The 18,980-nt window shown below is 26.5% G+C and overlaps 4 protein-coding genes across 8 annotated transcripts; 1 reads left to right on the forward strand and 3 right to left on the reverse strand.

Moving 5' to 3' along the window:
* Positions 1-294: 294 nt before the first annotated feature.
* LOC122627452 (T-complex protein 11-like protein 1) lies at positions 295-5,720 on the reverse strand. Of its 4 annotated transcripts, XM_043808539.1 has the most exons (10): positions 4,587-4,835; positions 3,974-4,109; positions 3,698-3,805; positions 3,289-3,580; positions 2,695-3,213; positions 2,434-2,618; positions 2,195-2,361; positions 1,787-2,109; positions 1,387-1,628; positions 295-1,112 (listed from the first exon to the last, which is right to left on the reverse strand). In XM_043808539.1, the coding sequence occupies exons 2-8, from the start codon at positions 3,982-3,984 to the stop codon at positions 1,859-1,861; spliced, it is 1,533 nt and encodes a 510-aa protein (XP_043664474.1). In that variant the 5' UTR covers positions 3,985-4,109; positions 4,587-4,835; the 3' UTR covers positions 295-1,112; positions 1,387-1,628; positions 1,787-1,858. The 4 variants fall into 4 exon arrangements, with proteins under 4 accessions (XP_043664474.1, XP_043664475.1, XP_043664476.1 ...); XM_043808540.1 differs by lacking the exon at positions 4,587-4,835 and adding an exon at positions 5,605-5,720 and having other exon boundaries at positions 295-1,628; XM_043808541.1 differs by having other exon boundaries at positions 295-1,628; positions 1,798-2,109; positions 4,587-4,836.
* Positions 5,721-5,783: 63 nt separating this feature from the next.
* On the forward strand, positions 5,784-10,255 carry LOC122627451 (apoptosis-inducing factor 1, mitochondrial). Of its 2 annotated transcripts, XM_043808535.1 has the most exons (12): positions 5,784-6,119; positions 6,552-6,835; positions 6,909-6,963; positions 7,057-7,220; positions 7,277-7,407; positions 7,521-7,696; positions 7,763-7,954; positions 8,030-8,220; positions 8,353-8,605; positions 8,692-8,858; positions 8,934-9,149; positions 9,339-10,255. In XM_043808535.1, the coding sequence occupies exons 1-12, from the start codon at positions 6,029-6,031 to the stop codon at positions 9,408-9,410; spliced, it is 1,992 nt and encodes a 663-aa protein (XP_043664470.1). In that variant the 5' UTR covers positions 5,784-6,028; the 3' UTR covers positions 9,411-10,255. The 2 variants fall into 2 exon arrangements, with proteins under 2 accessions (XP_043664470.1, XP_043664471.1); XM_043808536.1 differs by lacking the exon at positions 5,784-6,119 and having other exon boundaries at positions 6,610-6,770.
* On the reverse strand, positions 10,051-14,446 carry LOC122627448 (protein broad-minded-like). The gene is made up of 8 exons (XM_043808533.1): positions 12,702-14,446; positions 12,270-12,607; positions 11,991-12,187; positions 11,530-11,910; positions 11,120-11,439; positions 10,558-10,735; positions 10,252-10,467; positions 10,051-10,185 (listed from the first exon to the last, which is right to left on the reverse strand). The coding sequence occupies exons 1-8, from the start codon at positions 14,360-14,362 to the stop codon at positions 10,051-10,053; spliced, it is 3,426 nt and encodes a 1,141-aa protein (XP_043664468.1). The 5' UTR covers positions 14,363-14,446.
* Positions 14,447-14,594: 148 nt separating this feature from the next.
* Positions 14,595-18,752, reverse strand: LOC122627450 (TBC domain-containing protein kinase-like protein). Its single transcript, XM_043808534.1, has 14 exons — positions 18,276-18,752; positions 17,958-18,170; positions 17,632-17,881; positions 17,346-17,574; positions 17,003-17,277; positions 16,757-16,903; positions 16,561-16,681; positions 16,323-16,484; positions 16,026-16,203; positions 15,716-15,922; positions 15,386-15,645; positions 15,181-15,308; positions 14,925-15,087; positions 14,595-14,834 (listed from the first exon to the last, which is right to left on the reverse strand). The coding sequence occupies exons 2-14, from the start codon at positions 18,160-18,162 to the stop codon at positions 14,727-14,729; spliced, it is 2,433 nt and encodes an 810-aa protein (XP_043664469.1). The 5' UTR covers positions 18,163-18,170; positions 18,276-18,752; the 3' UTR covers positions 14,595-14,726.
* Between the last annotated feature and the right edge of the window lie 228 nt (positions 18,753-18,980).

Below are 18,980 nucleotides of genomic sequence, written 5' to 3' on the forward strand. Positions count from 1 at the left end.
ATTAATAATATTTAGATAATTATCGAGACTATTCTTTTATCGTGAAAGATAAAAGAAATGAAATATCTCATACGATAGTGTAAGATACTACTATATATATAGTGTAAGATACTACTTCGTATGACATTAACTAATAATATATAAAATAAATGTAACAAAAAAAGATAAAAGAAGCGGACTTTGTAACTTATACTTTAATTTTTGTATATTATAAATATGTACAAAATAAAGTCATTTTATCAAAAATATATTTGTAAAAGATCCATCTTAAAAAGTATAAATATAAAAAAATGATATGTTTAATAATTTATTTCAAATATTCCTCTTAATACAAAGTTAATAAAACCTTACAAGTGATCTTTAGAATCTTTTAGAATTGCATTGTTTTATATACTGATCTCTTGAGAATATTAAACATAACGACATATATAAATAATTAAATTAATTTAGTGCTGTACTACACTGTTGTACAAATATTTCTTTTCTACTATGAACAATAAACTACTACTACTCGTATGAATAACAAAAACGTGATATTAATCTATTATACAAATGTTATACAGTCATATATTTAAAGGTAATTGTTAATTTGTAAAATATATCATACTTGTTAATGTTTAATGCAAAAATACGTAATATACAATTCCATTGTAATAAGATTACAAAATTGTTCTCTTCATTGTTTTTAACTCTATAACTGGAAAGCACTATGGTAGCGGTAAAAAAAAACAAAAGATAAAACGTGTTGGTATGTGGTATATATATATATATATATATATATATATATATATATATATGTATGATGTGTGTATATATATATATATATATATATATATATATATATATGCAGTTATAGTAATCGTACAAGAAACACATTATTATAATTGAAATGAAAACAACGTTCCAAAAATATGAATTCATCATTTTCCTTTCATTGGCTTTACATATTGATTTACTGCATTTATATTCTGTCCTTTAATTATTAATTTGCCAATAGTCGTATATACAGTTGTAAATATACCCACACATATATAGTTTTCTTTCTTAATACTGATCTGTTAAAACAAATGCATATTTATGTTACAAAATATTTAAAAGGAAGCGTCTGAAACCTAAAAAAAAAGAAAGTGTTTTGTAAATAGAAGTGGAATGAACGGAGAGATAAAAAATTATTTAATTATTTGTGCAAAGATAAATCTACTCTATATATATATAAATGTAGATTATATTTTTTAATGGAATGAAAAAATTTATATTCTGATTAATAATAATATTCCATGGCAAATATAGAAAATTCTATACGCATATACACATACGTGTACGTGTACGCATTTATATATGTATATATGTATATATATATGATACATAAATTCATACAATACGTACAAATTTATCCTCTGAAGTAATCTTTATATAAATATTATTGCAAAGAGATCTTTTTACACGACACCAAATATAAAGAAGTGTTATTTTATATTCATTGTTGTATAAACCCTTATAAAACATATGAATATATTATTGAAGTACTTTAAATTAATAAAAGTACAAAAAAGTAATTAGTATTAGTGGCAATAGGTCCCTATGCATGATACTGCCATGATTGTGTTATCCCTTACTATTAAATCATTCTGAAAAAATAAATTATTTCTTAGATTAGTTTAGTATCGACATATACTTATTTTATGTCAAATTACGATAATCAATTCATATCGCTTTTTAACAATTCAATATATATTAACATGTATGTTAAAAACCATTTAGTTTATGAAATATAAATTATACATACATAGTATTTACTTGTAAAACTATTCCCAGATATTTAAATGTTTTATAATATAAAACCATATAAATTCTCATTTTATGAATCAATTGAATTCTCTTGTTCTACCTTCTTTACCACATCATTATTATATGTAGAAGAAAGTACATTACTGACAATTTCTTGATAATATTCCCCAAACACACTTCTGTTATGAGAAACGAGTATTAAAAATTGTGCTGCTATAGCTGTTAATTCTTCTTGTAGAGATGAAAGACCAATTGGTACTTGCTGAGGAATAGCACTCTGAGATTGTATAATTCTTTGCAAAAATTGTCTAATTCTCAAATCTATGAAAATGTATATGGAAACAATTAATAATTTAATACATTAAAAAAGAATATATTATTAGATAAAACATTTTGTTGTACTTACTAACAAGGCTTCTAATCTTATGATCCGGTTTAATCAAATCTGTTATTTGCCCCTCCAATGATGTTTCTAAATCAGTTGATAAATTTCCAGCACCAATTTCTTCTAATGTTGCCTTAAGGTCTTTTATCACTTGCAAAACAATGTTTGGCATTACCTTTTCTAAATCCCTATACATGAAACATGCACATGTACACATACAAAATGATATATTATACATGAAAAGCAATCGTGAAACTTACTTGTTTGAATGTACCGAATCTAATAACACTGTTAAATCCTCTTTTAGACTAATTTTGAACTTAGCAACACCTTGTATTGATGCACCAACGGTATTATTTGTTAACAATAATATAGAACCAATTATACTCAATCTGCTGGTCTTATCGCGTAATTCTACCAATCTACCTTGATCAAGCATCAAAGTCTGCAAGAAATATTATATTGAAGAATTTAATTGCAATGTTTATTATATATATGTGTATTCATATATGTGTATTCACTTCTGCATCTGGATTAAAATCCCATTCCAGGAGATCAAGGTAAGCTTCAGTTAAAAGACGATGTGTGATTTGTCTCACAGAATTATCATGACTAGAAGCATTTGCAATTTCTTCTTCATTAAGATGTTTCAACAACCATTTTTTAGTATAATGCAAACCATCTGTATTAATTTTTAAAAACTCTGCAAACTTAGCCTTTTCATATTCAATACTTGAGGCAACAATACTTGGTCTCATCATAGTTATAGTAAAGTTTGCTAAATCCAATCTCATCAATTGTAAAGCTTCCATTATGCCTTTGAATGTTTCAATAACATCTTCTTTTTCTTTCAGTTCTTGTATTTTTTCATCTCTAACCGGTGCACAAACTTTGCCCATAATAGAAATAATATAATTTGCATAATGGCGAAAATCTAATACACCTTTTTCCGCTTGCTGTTGAATCAAATCAATATCAAGAACTTCTTTAATATTCTCTTTAATTTTTGAATGATGTGATAATACAAGTTCATCCAGTGTCTAAAAAAAAAAGAAATGCTTGATATCAGATTACATACATTGTAATAATATGATGTGAACTTCTAATTTAATTACATCTTTAATTTCTTTCAATAAAATAAAAGCCTGTGTATAAATCGGGGGATCTTCATCCAATTGTTCTGCCAACAAATTCCAAAAAGCCTTATGCATTATTTCTTTAACTTTTCTATGAAAAGTACCATCATCTGGTTCCAATTTTTGTAATTGAAAATTTTTATCCACCGCAATTTCATGTGCCAAAGCCATATTTGTCATTCCATTTGCAGCTCTTATAATTTCTTCATGAGACACAAACTTCGGTGGAGACGCTCCAGTCCATCCGCTTATCATATTTTGTATACCTTGTCTATTTTATATATGTTAATAAAAGAAAATTCAATATACAAAAAAACAATATATTCAATGTTATTCACTAAAATATTCAAATTTCTTTATTAAAATGCATATATAAAAAATATCTTACTGTTTTACATGGTTATCATCTTCTATTTGGCGAGATGAAGTTGGACATTCGATAGGAATGTTAAGCTTATCAACATTGGACTTTGCCTCATCATTTTTCTTTTCATCTCTATAAATCAAAATATTAGAATAATCAATATTATATTAATATAATGTAATTTGTAAAAATTTGATAATAAAATTATTAAATCTTTTCCAAAAGAGCATTGTACCTTATTTTTATACATTAATAAAATGATTTATTTAAGATATAATAAAGAAAATTTATAAAACATACTTGTCAGACATGATGACTAGAATGAATATCTTTTATTCCTATGTTTATATAGAGTTCACTTGCTATGACATGATCTGCTCTCAAAAGCAGCTGCTAGTTGACTGTTTTGGCTCCTGAAGAGAAGGAGGTCAAATGTCTATAAAAAGAACATCTATAATGCTGTAACCATCCTGTAAATACTTTCAAGACTTCTTTTGTTACTCTTTATCAAATCCTGGATTAATATTTATCTAATTAATCTTCTTTATATGATAATATAAAAAAAATCTTTGACAAAAAATACTACTATATATAAATATATATTTACTCTTTGTTTCATGATTAAATCATTACAATTATTTCCATATGAATAAAAAATATGACAAAATCAAGGCATCTTAAAAAATTAGTAATTGACATCTTTGTATAGTTAGTAGGGAGATCATTTTTATATAAATATTTTATATATTAATAAAAATAAGAAACAAAAAACTAACCCTAATATCATTAATAAATATGTAAATTATTATTGTTATTATTAAACAAACTATCATTGATATGATGTCATTTCCTCAAGATAAGATATTTTTATATATTGCAAAGATAAATATATATATGTATCTGTAAAAATTACCTCTTTTGTATATATGATTCACAAAAATATTGAGCTGTTCCTCTTTTCTAATATTGACAAGTAGATCGATACTTGAAATTTTTTAACAAAAATTTGCAATATATATATACATATATATATATATGTATATATGTATATGTATACGTATGTATGATATATAAATCGAAACATTCACTGTATGACAATTTAATCACAACAGGAACAGCTGTATTTACAAATGTGATTTACACAACTTTGGTAAGATTGACGTTGATAAGAATGAAGTTTGTCAAAAGTTAACAATCTTAAAGCGCACTCTATAATTGTTTACCGCCAAAAGTTTTGAATATTACGAAAGATAGTTTAAGACGTTAAAATAATATTCGATAAAAGATTATATGGAATTTAATATTCGTTTATTTTTTAAATTCAACTAGTCAGAGAAAGGAAAAAAATTAAGAAGAAAACAGATTTAAGAAATGACGCGTATTAACACAATTTAAAAATATCGAAGTGGACAGACGACATTGATTCGCCGTAAAAGGAATGCTGATTCATATTGACTACCTTAAGAATACCTGTGAAGGTCATATGAATTTCACGTAAATCTGTATGCTTCTTTGTTCTCTATTAACCGATAAAAGATAGAGGAGAAAACCGGTATTCCCAAGGTTAAAGTCTGATAACCCTTGATTGTCAAATAATGCGATTGGTTTTATTATAATTTTATGATAATCAAAATAAGTTTAATGAAAAAAAGGAAATAAAATAAAATTTGTTAGAATAGCAATATATGTCAAGTAGATAATTAAATCTCGTAACGATTTCGTTTACCTATTTTAATCGGAATAAGATTAATGGGAAAAAAAATATTGTTAAAATAAAGTTACGCACATATATATACGCGTCAAATAAATAATTACATCTTGTAACAGTTTAATTTATTAAATATTAATATAATATAAATATATATATATATATATCGTGTTAAAAATCTTTTTAAATAATCATAAAAAATATTGGTAAAGGATATACGTACGTATGAATATAATTTGAAACAATCGATATTCCGTTGATATTTATCGCATATACGTATATACATATATCGCGATCGTCACGATGAAAGTATATCGCTTGGCACCGCCTGTCATTCGTTCCTATATTCCGTATGCTCCCTTAAATAGGTGTTTTTATATCAAATTCATGCGCATTCGTTTGACTTTGTGGATCAATTTATAAGGATAAATCATTTCAATCAAACCGATATAAAAGCCGTAAATGGCTATGATAATAGGATAATCGAGCTTCAGGTGATGGAGTGTATAGTATTAAATTCATCGTTAATCTCGCGCAAGAAGAAAAAATCGGTCAACGACTTTCAGTCGGCGTGCATACGGTGAGAAGAACTGAACACACGCGCCATCACTATATTATTGCGTAAGGCCAAAATTGGCCCATCAAAAATGTTAAGCTGTGGTAGAGTTATTGAACAATTGTCGAAAGTAACAAGGCACGCACATGTTAATCATTCCTATCGAGCTTTAAAATATGTTGGTAGGTATTTTATTATGTACTTCGAAAGAAATTTCGTTAATCGCTATCATCAACCCCTCGTTCGGTGCGTGTAACCTTTCTTCGATTTAGATTGAAATATTTATAAAAATCAATCGTTCTATTATCTTTTCTCGATTAATTCGTCGATTGTGAATTAGTATATAATTACTTTTATCTATCTATTATTTATATTAATCATCTTAAGTTGATATAGTGTTTACCGTTTACATGTGATGCTTCTACTCTGAAGTGTGCCATGGGTAACATAACCTCAATCTATTCTTGTTAACAAATTTTTTTAACTATATTCTATATATGTACTTGTATCTTTCAAATGTAGTAAAATTCCATATACATTTTTTTTATCTCTGGTTTTGTATTGCTTTTTGTATACTACCGATCGGAGTACCAACATTACTTTTAATTTTCTAGGCATTTTCAGTGTTAATAGATTGTGGTATAGTAATAATGCAAATAATAAGAAGCCATATAAGCCACCGGGTACTACGATAAAACCAGAGGAATGTGTACCAGAGTTTAGATATTCTAATCCAAAGAGACCACTTCCAGCTTGTGAAGCTCAACGTGGTGGTACTTGCCCACCTACTTGTAGACCAGATTATACCCAAGAAGATGGTAACGGGAAGAATGGTAAATTTCCAAATTGGAAACATTTACTGGCCACCTTGATCATAGCAGGAGTGACTATATATGCGGTATAATATTACATAAAATTTCGTATTTTTGATAATATAGCAGTGCCGTATTAAATTAAATTTTTCATTATAGATATCTTCTACAGAATGGTTTACGGATAAATTTGGTTCACAGCCTGACACAAAAAGTAATAATTGCTTGTTATATTTGTTCAGTCATTTTATATATATTTATATATTTTATAATCATAAAATTTAAATCATATTTTTTATATTTTCAGAAAAAAAAGATATAGTGAAAAGAGATAAAAGATCAAAGAGTGTAGTAAAATCTCCAGCTGTATCCAAATTAATACCTCAAGAAGTACCTTACTTATTAATAGGTGGAGGAACTGCTGCATTTTCAGCATTTAGGTCAATTAAATCTAGGGATCCCAAAGCTAAGGTATGTACTATAGTAAGAGTATATATTTTGAGCAATAATAAACCAGCTTTTTTTAGGTTTTAGTAATAAGTGAGGAAGAAAGTTTCCCATATATGAGGCCTCCATTGTCTAAAGAACTATGGTATAATACAGATAGGGCAACAAGTGCAAAATTGAATTTTAAACAGTGGAATGGAACACAAAGGAGGTAAGATTAGAATTAATATCATATACATACCTATATATACCTATAAAAATAATATTATAAACATGTATATAAGAGATCCCAATTTTGTTGAATTGTATTAATTTCTTTTATAGTCTTTTTTATGAACCACGTGAATTTTATACGAATGTTGACAAGTTAATGGAATTAGACAAAGGTGGAGTAGCTGTAGCAACAGGTTGGAAAGTAACCAAAATTGATGCTACGAATAAGATTGCTGTGCTCGATGATGGTTATGAAATTAAGTATGACAAGTGTCTTATAGCAACAGGTAAATTTTTCTTATATCTAATAAAAAAAATTTTCATAACTACTTTCAATTCGTATTTATTTTAAGGTGCTTCGCCTAACAATCTTCCTATATTTGAATCTGCTCAGGATGAAGTAAAAGATAAAATTATAGCTTATAGAACAGAACAAGATTTTCTTGAATTAGAAGAAAATCTTCACAATCCTAATTGTAAAAATATAGTTATTATTGGAGGTGGTTTCCTTGGTTCTGAGCTAGCTTGTTCTCTTGCAAGAAATTGTATGTACTGTATTATTTATACTTATGCATCTTGTTTTATACATATATTTATAAATTAATTTTTATATCAAATAGATCAAGATAAGAAGATTATCCAAATTTACAAGGAAAATTATATTATGGCTCAAGTATTACCTGAGTATTTGAGTGAATGGACAACAAAGAAAGCTATGGCAGAAGGGGTAAATTGTATACCAAATATAGAGGTTGCAGATTTTTCGTACAAAAATGAGAAACTCAGTCTTATCCTATCTGATGGCAATGTAGTAAGTAATACATATTACAATAATATTTTAATATAAAAATAAAACATATTAAAGAAAAATAATTTGTCTTGTTTAGAATGCTTATCTTATATGAAATATATGAATAACAATAAATATTATAATTGTGTAAAGATTGATGCAGATCAAGTAATAGTAGGTATAGGAGTTGAAGCAAATACAGATTTGGCAACATCTTCAGAATTAGAAGTACATCCTATTGTAGGAGGTTTTCTTGTTAATGCCGAATTAGAAGCAAGAAGTAATCTTTGGGTTGCTGGAGATGCTGCATGCTTTTATGATGTTAGATTGGGTAGACGAAGAGTAGAACACCATGACCATGCTGTAATTTCGGGTAGATTAGCTGGAGAAAATATGACTGGTGCAGGTAATCTAATTAGCATGAATCAAAATACCAAGAAAAAAAATAATGTAAGCACAAATTTATATTTACTTTTATATATATACATATAGGAAAACCTTATTTGCATCAATCTATGTTCTGGTCTGATCTAGGACCAGAGGTTGGATATGAAGCAATCGGTATTATAGATTCATCTTTACCAACTGTAGGAGTATTTGCAAAAGCAACAGAAGCGGATACACCAAAAGCAGCTCTTACTGAACCCACAGATGAAGAGGTATAATATATTTTTGAAGCAAAGATATAAAGGAGATTTATAACATTGTTTTTTTTTTGTTTTTCTATTGTATAGAGAGCTACAACACAGACAGAAACAGAAAATACAGAAGAAACAAATTCGCAAAATGATATAGAATCTTTAAATTCAAAAAATGAGAATAAAAACATGGAAAAGGAATCTAAAAAACATAGTGACTTTGAAAAAGGTGTTATATTCTATTTACGAGATGATGTTGTGGTTGGCATTTTACTTTGGAATATATTTCATCGTATGTCTATAGCTAGACAGGTATAAAGTTTATTTTTTCATAGAAAATTATGGTATATCATAATATATGTATATGATTTTTCTATGTTAGTTGATCAAATATGAAATTGAAAAGAAGAATAATGTGAAAAAAATTTTTAAATACATTTAAAGTACTTATAAATATTATGAATATTGATTATAAACATTGTGCTTTTATTATTGCTGTAGGTATTGGCAAGAGGTACAAAATACGATGATCTAAATGAAGTAGCGAAACTATTTTCTATTCATGACGACTAATAACATTGACTGCAGTGTGTGGTATGTGTATGACAATATTTTAAAGTCACTGTGCTGTACATAATTGAAATGTTTATATAAAAGTCTCTAAGCAATGTCACATTATATATCTGAGTTTAGAATGTATGGTATGTACAAATATCAGTGATATTCCATAGTATACATTGAGCATTGTTAGAAGCAGTCTATGAAAGCATTTATGAAATACTCATGTGATTATTGTTATTATTATCAATTAAACATGGGTCTTAGCAAGTAAAATAAGTTGAATAAGAAACGTATTGTACAGGATATTAATAATTGCTTAATAACATTGATAAACAATTTTGTTAAAGCATTTTGATTTACGAAAATGGTTATCTGTTTTTATGAAAGCAATCACACATTATTTATATAAACATTATATGCTTTGCAAAGAAAAATTTATACTGTTTATGCGAATGTAATTAGTTCCTTTTTTTTTTCATTTTCTTATTGTACATGTACGCACAGAAATCCTTTATAAAAATTCTTTGCTATTTTTCATGAAAACATTTATATGATACTACCTTTAAAAAATTCTTACAATACATCTGTATATGAATAATGAATCTGTTTTTTTTTTTTTTTTTGTTTAATATCTTCTTGCAGTTTATGTCATTTATTTTACAGTATTGTTTTCATGACTGGAATATAATTTTCTTGCAGTCATTATAGGTAATATTTTATTTCCATATCTCTTAGCTAATTTATCCATGAATATGATGTAATCATGACAGCGATAGTCATGTAGTACCTACAAGTATACATTTAAATGTAACTATAATTCTAACAAACTTACATTACAAAGAATAAAATTTACCATATATTCTGGCCACATTTTTCCCTTTGTAATATCTTGTATAAATGTTGTTCTGCAGTGATAGATTAAAGATGCACAATAATATATTATATAATCAGGTGAATATAGAATAGAAATAGCAAAAAAATGTTTTATTTCTTGCCATGACAATATGCCCCAAAAACTTTGAGTCAATATTGTTGTACATAACATCCACCAATCAATACCACAAGTGTTCTAGAAGTTTTACAGTAAAATTTTTAATTATTAATTAATATCATTTTATATATATATAATAAAATAAGTTATTATATATTCTTGATGTACCTTTAATGCATATGCTACGTTCGGTATTTCGCTCTGAATTATACTTTCTAAGTATTGTGCAAATATTAATTGGGTTGAGCATTCTTCATTATTACTTTTGTCAAGAGTTTTACCCAAAATAGGCCATATAAACAAAATACACGGAAAACAAATCAATTTTTTAATAAATATTTTGCATCTGCAATATTTCATATATTAATACATCATTATTTGGTATTAAAAGGTCAATGATGACAATGAAATAAAGACATAATAGTAATATTGTGATGACTAAGTTTTCAATCTGAGACCTGCTAATGATGATTCTTGACTAGCTAGAGTTACCCTAAATCTTTATTAATGAGATACTAGGCAACATTATCTTTTAATTATGTAAATAGTAATTTACAAATAAATATATTATAATTCTACTCTTTCAGAATATGATAAGTAGTATTATAAGTTATTGTAAAATACTACTTACAATGATAAGAAACATAATTGTTGCTAAGAAGGGTGTATTCGCAGTCAACTGAGGCATATACACATGATATAAAATTTGTCAAAATTTAAAATATCTTACTTGTCCATATCTCCTTCACAAATACAAAACACAGTTGATAAAAACCAGTCAAAACCTTCGAATTTATTAGGCTTTTGATATTTTATAAATATACTTGAAGCTTGCAAGAACTGTTTAAATGTTTCTTTTTTTGTCTTTGAATCTTGAAGAAGTCCATTTAACTCAGCATACTGCAAAACCAAGTCAATTCCATGTAATTCTTCTGAAAAGAAAAAATCTGCATTGTACACAAAATTTTCTGGCCATTCAAAGTGATCTGCCCATTCTGCAGTTGGAATAGCTTGCCACATTTGATCTAGTAATGTAATCAAAACTGTATTCTAAAAAAAAAAGATTAATTATATAAAAATTACAAGCAATATAAATAGATTTATATATTTTTTGTTATCGTTTAAACAGATTATTTATACTTTTATTGAAGTTCTAGAATTTATATATGCATTCCTGATTTGTAATATCCAGCTATTATCTAATAATCCAGGCTTATTTTCACATAATATATCTTCTAACTCAGAATCAGATTTTATCTCATAGAAAAATGCTATTTCTGTGGCAATGTTAGGTGGTGGTAATGTTGAGAACAACTCATATTTTTCTGGTTCAAATGTATTATTTGTATCTTCATATTCATTTAATGATACTTTGTTAGGATATTTGTGCTTGATGTAATATGAATTAGATAAAATTTTATGTCTGAGTAAACTAGATTCATCTATTATGTATTCTTCTCTTACTTCCTCGTCGGCTTGGAAATCAAACAAGCAATAGTTTTGTAAATTCAATAATTCATTCTATAAAAAAAATTTATTCTTATATATTAAATAATATAAATTCATGTATAAGATTCTCACTATATATCATAACTTGTTACCTGAAAATTTAATTTTTCTATCAAGTAGATATAAATGTCTAGATTCCAAATAGTTGTGTTTAATGATAAAAGTCCTAAATAATGATATATAGAATCAAATTTGATTGAACATTGCATTAATTCAGTCAAATTGTAAGGAATTTCATTTTCATCATTGCTTCCAAATTCATTAGCACTTGTTATAAATGCAGTAAAACCTGTTATGATAAAAATACAATGTTAATTATACATATGAATTTATTAATATCAAATCTTATTAATTTTTTGTTTTATTTATACATTTAAAGTTGAGAGAAAATAGAGCAATAATGTGTAAAAATTTGTCCACAATTGAATTCTCCCATGGATCATAAAAACAATGTGGATCTTCCAATGTTTTACACGTTTCTATTAACAATGTAGATAAAATATGTGGAGCTAAATCTTCGAGAACTTCACGTCCTAACTTAAAATATCCAGCAGATGATATGAAGCTCACAACTTCTGTGGATGTCCACGAATTTCTTAATGGTGCAATAGATCCACGTATCAATTCATGAAATACTAAAGATTCGCGTGTTAAATCTTGTAAACCAAATGGTATTGATACAATTTTAAGTATCATTTTTTTAATTATACTAAAATATAAAAAAATCTATGTTTCAAATAATAATTACGTATTTATTAACTTACTTGTATTTATATCAAATAATTATAAGCTCTGATACTTACTTGTCTAAATATTGAGCTTTATTTCCATTTTCAATGAAATATTTATCTAGTTTACTGTAAAAGTATGACACAGCAGGATAAAATTGATTTTGCATCACATCTTGTACAATTTCATAAACATTAAATATATTAAATAATTTCGTTATAACTTTAGATAAGTTACAAATATATTCAGTATTCATAATAGAGAAGGGCTGTTTCAAAACATTAGATATGTGCTGTATAATAATCATTGCTGTACAATTTGGTTTTGATTCTTGAGAATTTATTAGTACTTGTGAACCGTCCACAGTATCTAACATATGCATTATTACATATAGTATATGAGGCCAAATTCTTAAATCATTTTCAGAAGAATTATTTAAAGAATATAATGCGGCATCATAAAAATCGGTATCATACGAAATTATAGGTCTATTTAATACATTTTGCAATGCCTGACACATAATATTGTAAATACCATTTGTTATCTCAGAGGATGATAATTCATTCAATGTATTTATTAATGTAATTAAAAATTTAGTTATAGAAAATGGAATGTCTAATGAAATCTCTGAAAGTAATTTGCGACCTGCTTCATAACTACATAACTGTGATATAAAGTTTAAACAGTGAAGATAAGTAATTATTTCTATTGTCTCTCCAGAAATACATGCTTCTATGGGTTCATCACAAATAGAAATAGATGTGTATATAGGTGATTTCTTCAAGCCTTTCTCAATGCATTGTATTGCATATTTAACTAAACTTGGTGATTTAGATAATATAGAAATAAATGTTTTTCTCGTAGCAAAACTGTGAGTCCATCTTTTACTCCAGTCAGCCTGTGGATCCAATGCAGCAACAATATTTAATGTAGACAATGTTTTGATTTGCATTGAATTACCAAACATATGAATACTTAAAAATATTATGAATTGTTCTATTATTTCTTCTGTAGTTTTGTCAATATTTCTTATACTCTTTAACAATTCTTCTTGATAATGTATTATCAAGTACATAATGCGAATTATTTTTTCATGTAAAAAAAATTTAAAATTAATTCCAGATATTAATGAAGGTAACACCTCGTGTACTTTTTGTGTATGATACTGAGCATTAAAAGCACTCAATACATTGGTATACGCATCATATGCCTTTGGACAACTTAATAACCTAGCATAGACTTGTAAACTAACTTCAAATATAGCTCGATTTTCACCCATGAGACCATCTTTTAAAGTATTTTGAAGGATATCCCACTGCGAGATAGTTGTTACATTTGTCAAATCACTTTTTAATAATATCTCATAGCCTGCTAATCTTACATGTACAGGTTTATCAGAACTTATTTTATCTATGATATAATTGTATTGATCTTCAATGTTTTTTGGAGAATTCCATTCTTCTACAGTTAAATCACTCACAAAAGAGGCAGATGACCGAGGATGAGATTCCATTGTTGCAATGTTATCAGATTTTGAATCTGAATTGTGTTCAATAATTGCCATTTTCATAGAATTTATTAAAACTTGCATTTCTTTAGAATGTATAATTCTATGAGCAATTTCTGAAGAATCTTGATTTTCCTCTAAATTATCCTTAATTACATTGTCAAATTCCTTTCTTATACACTTCTTTATCCATGTGTTAATATTTGGCGACATCGTTCGTTCATCCATTAATGTAGATTCACATGAATTTCTTTATATATTAAAGTTTTAACAATGAATATCCATGTCCTATCCTTGACAATAATCTGTATACACTAACTTTTACATATGAATGTAACATACATATACACATGTGAATCTTTTGATTTGATTCAGTTACTATGGCAACTATAGTACAAATAAACACAATAAAAGCATATTCATACAGGGAGAGAATACAAATAATTCAAACATTATCTTTAATAACAAATCAAATTATATGTAATTTTTTTTTAGATTGTTATAAATCGGATAATATTTTTTCATAAAAGGATATTTTTTTACGATCTTACATTTTTCATATAATATACGAATATATGTTTCATAGATGTATTTAACGTATAGTTACTATGATATTTGGAGATTTTGTTCGTAAGGCATAAATGCCACCTTGTAAAGAACATATTCCCGTTACACCACATTTTACAAGAAAATCCGCGAACTAAAAAGATTAATGAAATTCGAATTATAATTAAACTATATATATATCAATCATTTTTATATAATATCTATAAAATTTTTATATATTTACCAGCGCATTATTTTGATCATGGGGTCCTATAATAACAACTATACAATTTTTATTATCTACAAGAGGTTTAGCATGAGGTCCGAGAGTATCAATATTCGTTTGAGAAAGTTGCACACTTGTGAAAGGAATATTAATACTTCCTATTACAGCTCCTCTTTCAAATCTGTTAATGAAATTATTATTTTTATATTAATACGAATGACATTACATTATATTGTAAAATATATATTCTATATTTATTCGTTAATGTACTTACTGTATGTTATTTCGTACATCTACAGCTATTACTTTTTCAGGAGTATTATTTAATAGATTTAAAAAATCATCTACACTTATCCTTGGCATTTTTTCCGTTCCGGGTTCAGGATCTGTCCAATTCATTTCCTAACATTTAAAATAAACATATAATAAAAGTTTAAAAGAACACACGATACAATCTACATATATTTTCATTTTTATACTTTTAATCTATTAAATTGATGCTTTCTGTATGTTATACTAGGTGGTGTATTTTGATACATAGTCATGGAATCTTTTACACATAATTCTATGTCAATTTCAGGAAGATCAGAGAATAAAAGTATACATTCATTAAATCCTGATGTAAGCAAAGAATCACGTAATTGCTTTAATATTGCTAATCCGACTAAAAGTGGAAATGACGAATCTCCTAGTAAAAGTTTATCCCACAAATGCAATATTTTATGTAATGGGAATACATCTGTAACATACAATATTCGATTAATAGAAATAAGATTAAAAATTATTAGTTAAATACGTAAAAGACTTACGTGAAAACATAGTAAGAAACCATGGTATAGCAAACAATTCAGGAACAAAATTAATAGATTTCAAATGATTTGCCAATTGTGGATCATGAAATGCAATAATTTGAGAAAATTTTCCTAAATATTCTTGTATTACTGCAGAGTTGTCTTTTAAAAAGAACTTGTGGAGATATTTTGGTATAAACGCAGATAAGCATTCAAATGCTCTTGCTAAAATTATATATATATATATATATATATATATATATACGTATATACATGTATAGTTAATTTATTGTTAAAAAGTGATAATATGACAAAACTAATTAAATACCTTCATTATTAAAGTTTAAATAAAGAAATGGTGCTGTTAATGAATCTAGCCCTTGCCAATATACATAATGTGGATTATTTCTAACCCATGCTTTTAATAATCTCTGCAATCTTTCATGTCCTGCACCAGATGATAATAATTCGCTATACTGATGACATCTTGGTATATCTACTTCTATCTAACAAATGTTTTTTATGAAATAATGATAATAAAAATTTATTACATTTTTCTTTGAAGAAGGAAAAAAGAGAAGAAAAAGTTTGTTAGTCCACCTACATGAGATATATATTTCATTACCTGTCTATCTGTATGTGTAGGTGTTTCTTTATCAATCATATCATACCGTTGTTGAACATCACCAGTAATATCAAGTAAAGCCGCCCAGACAGCTCCACGAACTGGTGGTGGAATATCTTTATGTGCTTCTTTAATAATTGCCTCTCGTGTAAGTGGAAAGATCTATATGAAGTTATATTCATAATATAATATCATTATTTAAGATCATAATAATATACATTCATTACTTAAAAATTACCTGCAAGAGTCTGTCATATAAAACCAATCTATAAAATTGATATTCTGTATCTCTTTCTCTTATTACCAATGGTAACTGTGATGCAGCGCTTGTTAAATCTTCCTGCGCATGGACACGCATTCTGTTAAATTTTAATTATTATTTATTTCCTAACATGAAAGAACACAGAGAAGTATCGTATAAACCAAATACTTACTCAGGAGTTAACCAAGGATAATTAGCAGTGTATGGAATATGAGACAAGCGTTGATGTAAAGTATCTAGAGGAACTTTAACAACTCTAAGATCAAGTAAGCCAGCTGTATCTCTTCTTCCAAATATTTGTCCTAATAATATTACTAAACTGTAAGTAAACATACATTCAGTTGTATTTCTAAAATTGAAATAATTTTTGATTATATATATATATGTTGACAATTATATACATTGATATTGACATTACTTAGGTATAGATAAAATAGGTGGTCTTGATCTAATGAGGCCTTGTTTTTTTAATTCTACTGTAATATCTCCTCCTGCTAATTGCCAGAGATAATATAATTCGTTCATTTTTCTAACAATCACATTTTTATATTGACTTTCTTCTTTTTCTTGTTCATTCTGCATTAAAAGATCTATAAATAATGGCAATTGTAGTAGCTCCTCTGGTGTTTTACGTTTTGATGAATGCACTTGCAAACAAGAATCAACAAATTCTTTTATTTCTGAAGACAATTCCTAAATAATAGAATAAATAAAGTTCTCTAGTATTGCATTAACATGATGATGCATATATATTTCGATACCTCATAAATATCAAAGCAATTATGTTCTCTTGCGAGACGTTCAAATACAGAAGTTTCACAGTGTATAAGACTGAGAACTTTTCGTAGGCATTGCGATAACTTCACTCCAGACCATATTTGTTTTTTCAATAATTGTTCGGCAATTATTATTCCAAGAGACCAAGAATCAACCTTCATACCACTGAGTCCACTACTTAAAAATACTTCTGGAGCTGTATATTTTGGATACCTGGAAAAACACAATAAATTCTATTCTAATACATAATAATATTTTCACTAGACATACCCAATTGGAAAAGATACATTTTTTCCTCCATCGGTCATATAATATAATCCATAATTATATAGTTGTACATTTCCAGTTTTATTTATTAGTATATTATCTGGACTCAAGTGTCTATGAACTAAACCTAAATCATTCATTTGTCGTAAACCTAATAGACATTGGAACGCAATCTTTACAATATCATTCACATGTAGATTTTCTTTACTACTTAAAGGTTCTCCATTATATTCAGAAACTACTAGTATTCTTTCTGTAAATTATAAAAGACCGATTGTATCACTGATTAACAATAAATAATTGTATGATCTAGAAATTAAATACGATACCATGTTTACTTCTAATAATATCAAGATATTCTGATAAATTTGGATGACATATAGTTTTTAAAAATTGAGATTTGCCATAAATAGTTATAGAATTGGGTGTTAACGGAAGGCCATTACTGCCACATACTTCAACTGGATGACATTGAGCAAAAAATGTCATCCCACCCAAACAACGCTCTTCATTTTCCAAAAGAGCAGGACACATTTTTGAAACTGTAAATAAAAGATTTGTTATAAATTAAAAAAGGTTTTAGTCATAAAAAAATTATACTTATTAATAATAAACATATTTTTACTATTGTCTTATCGATTTATTACCATAGTATTATTACTTTGTAATTATTACAGTTTTATATTCTTTAATCTTCATTGAAGATAAATTTTTTTACTATTATTATTTATTCTTATTGTTCATTAAAAAATTATTTCTTTGTACATTTGAAACATTACTACGAAAGAAACTAACACTTTCTTAAAAAAATATTTATATACGATCGTATAATGAATTTATTATAAAAGTTTCTCAAATTAGAATCTAGTTTACTTTGTGTCTTATCTGTCATGAACTGTGCTATCAACTCTTCTCATATAACACAGTAATAATAATAATACATTTATATATAGTGTAGTTACAGTAGATTGATACATCGGTTTATAAACTATTGTCGAATGTACAAAACATTTGTAATAAAAAATATATTTATCACTTTCCTTGGATATTAAAATTATACAGATACTTGGAACAAAAAAATTATTGTTAATTAAATATTATATATATATGTATATTAATCTTTTATTAATTTATATATAAATCAATTTTTAATATTAAGAAATATTAAACAACAAAATTCTATCTTCCAAATGTCTTTTTTTCTATAATGTAAACAGTGAAACAATACAAAATTAACAAATGCGTTCACAAATACATTTTTATGAAACAAAAAAATAATTATAATTTAAATTAAAATCACAACATTATTTTCATTTTTTAAGATGATTATTGGTATCAAAAATATCGAATAA

This window comes from Vespula pensylvanica, chromosome 3 (assembly GCF_014466175.1).
Source record: "Vespula pensylvanica isolate Volc-1 chromosome 3, ASM1446617v1, whole genome shotgun sequence".
NCBI classification, from domain to species: domain Eukaryota; kingdom Metazoa; phylum Arthropoda; class Insecta; order Hymenoptera; family Vespidae; genus Vespula; species Vespula pensylvanica.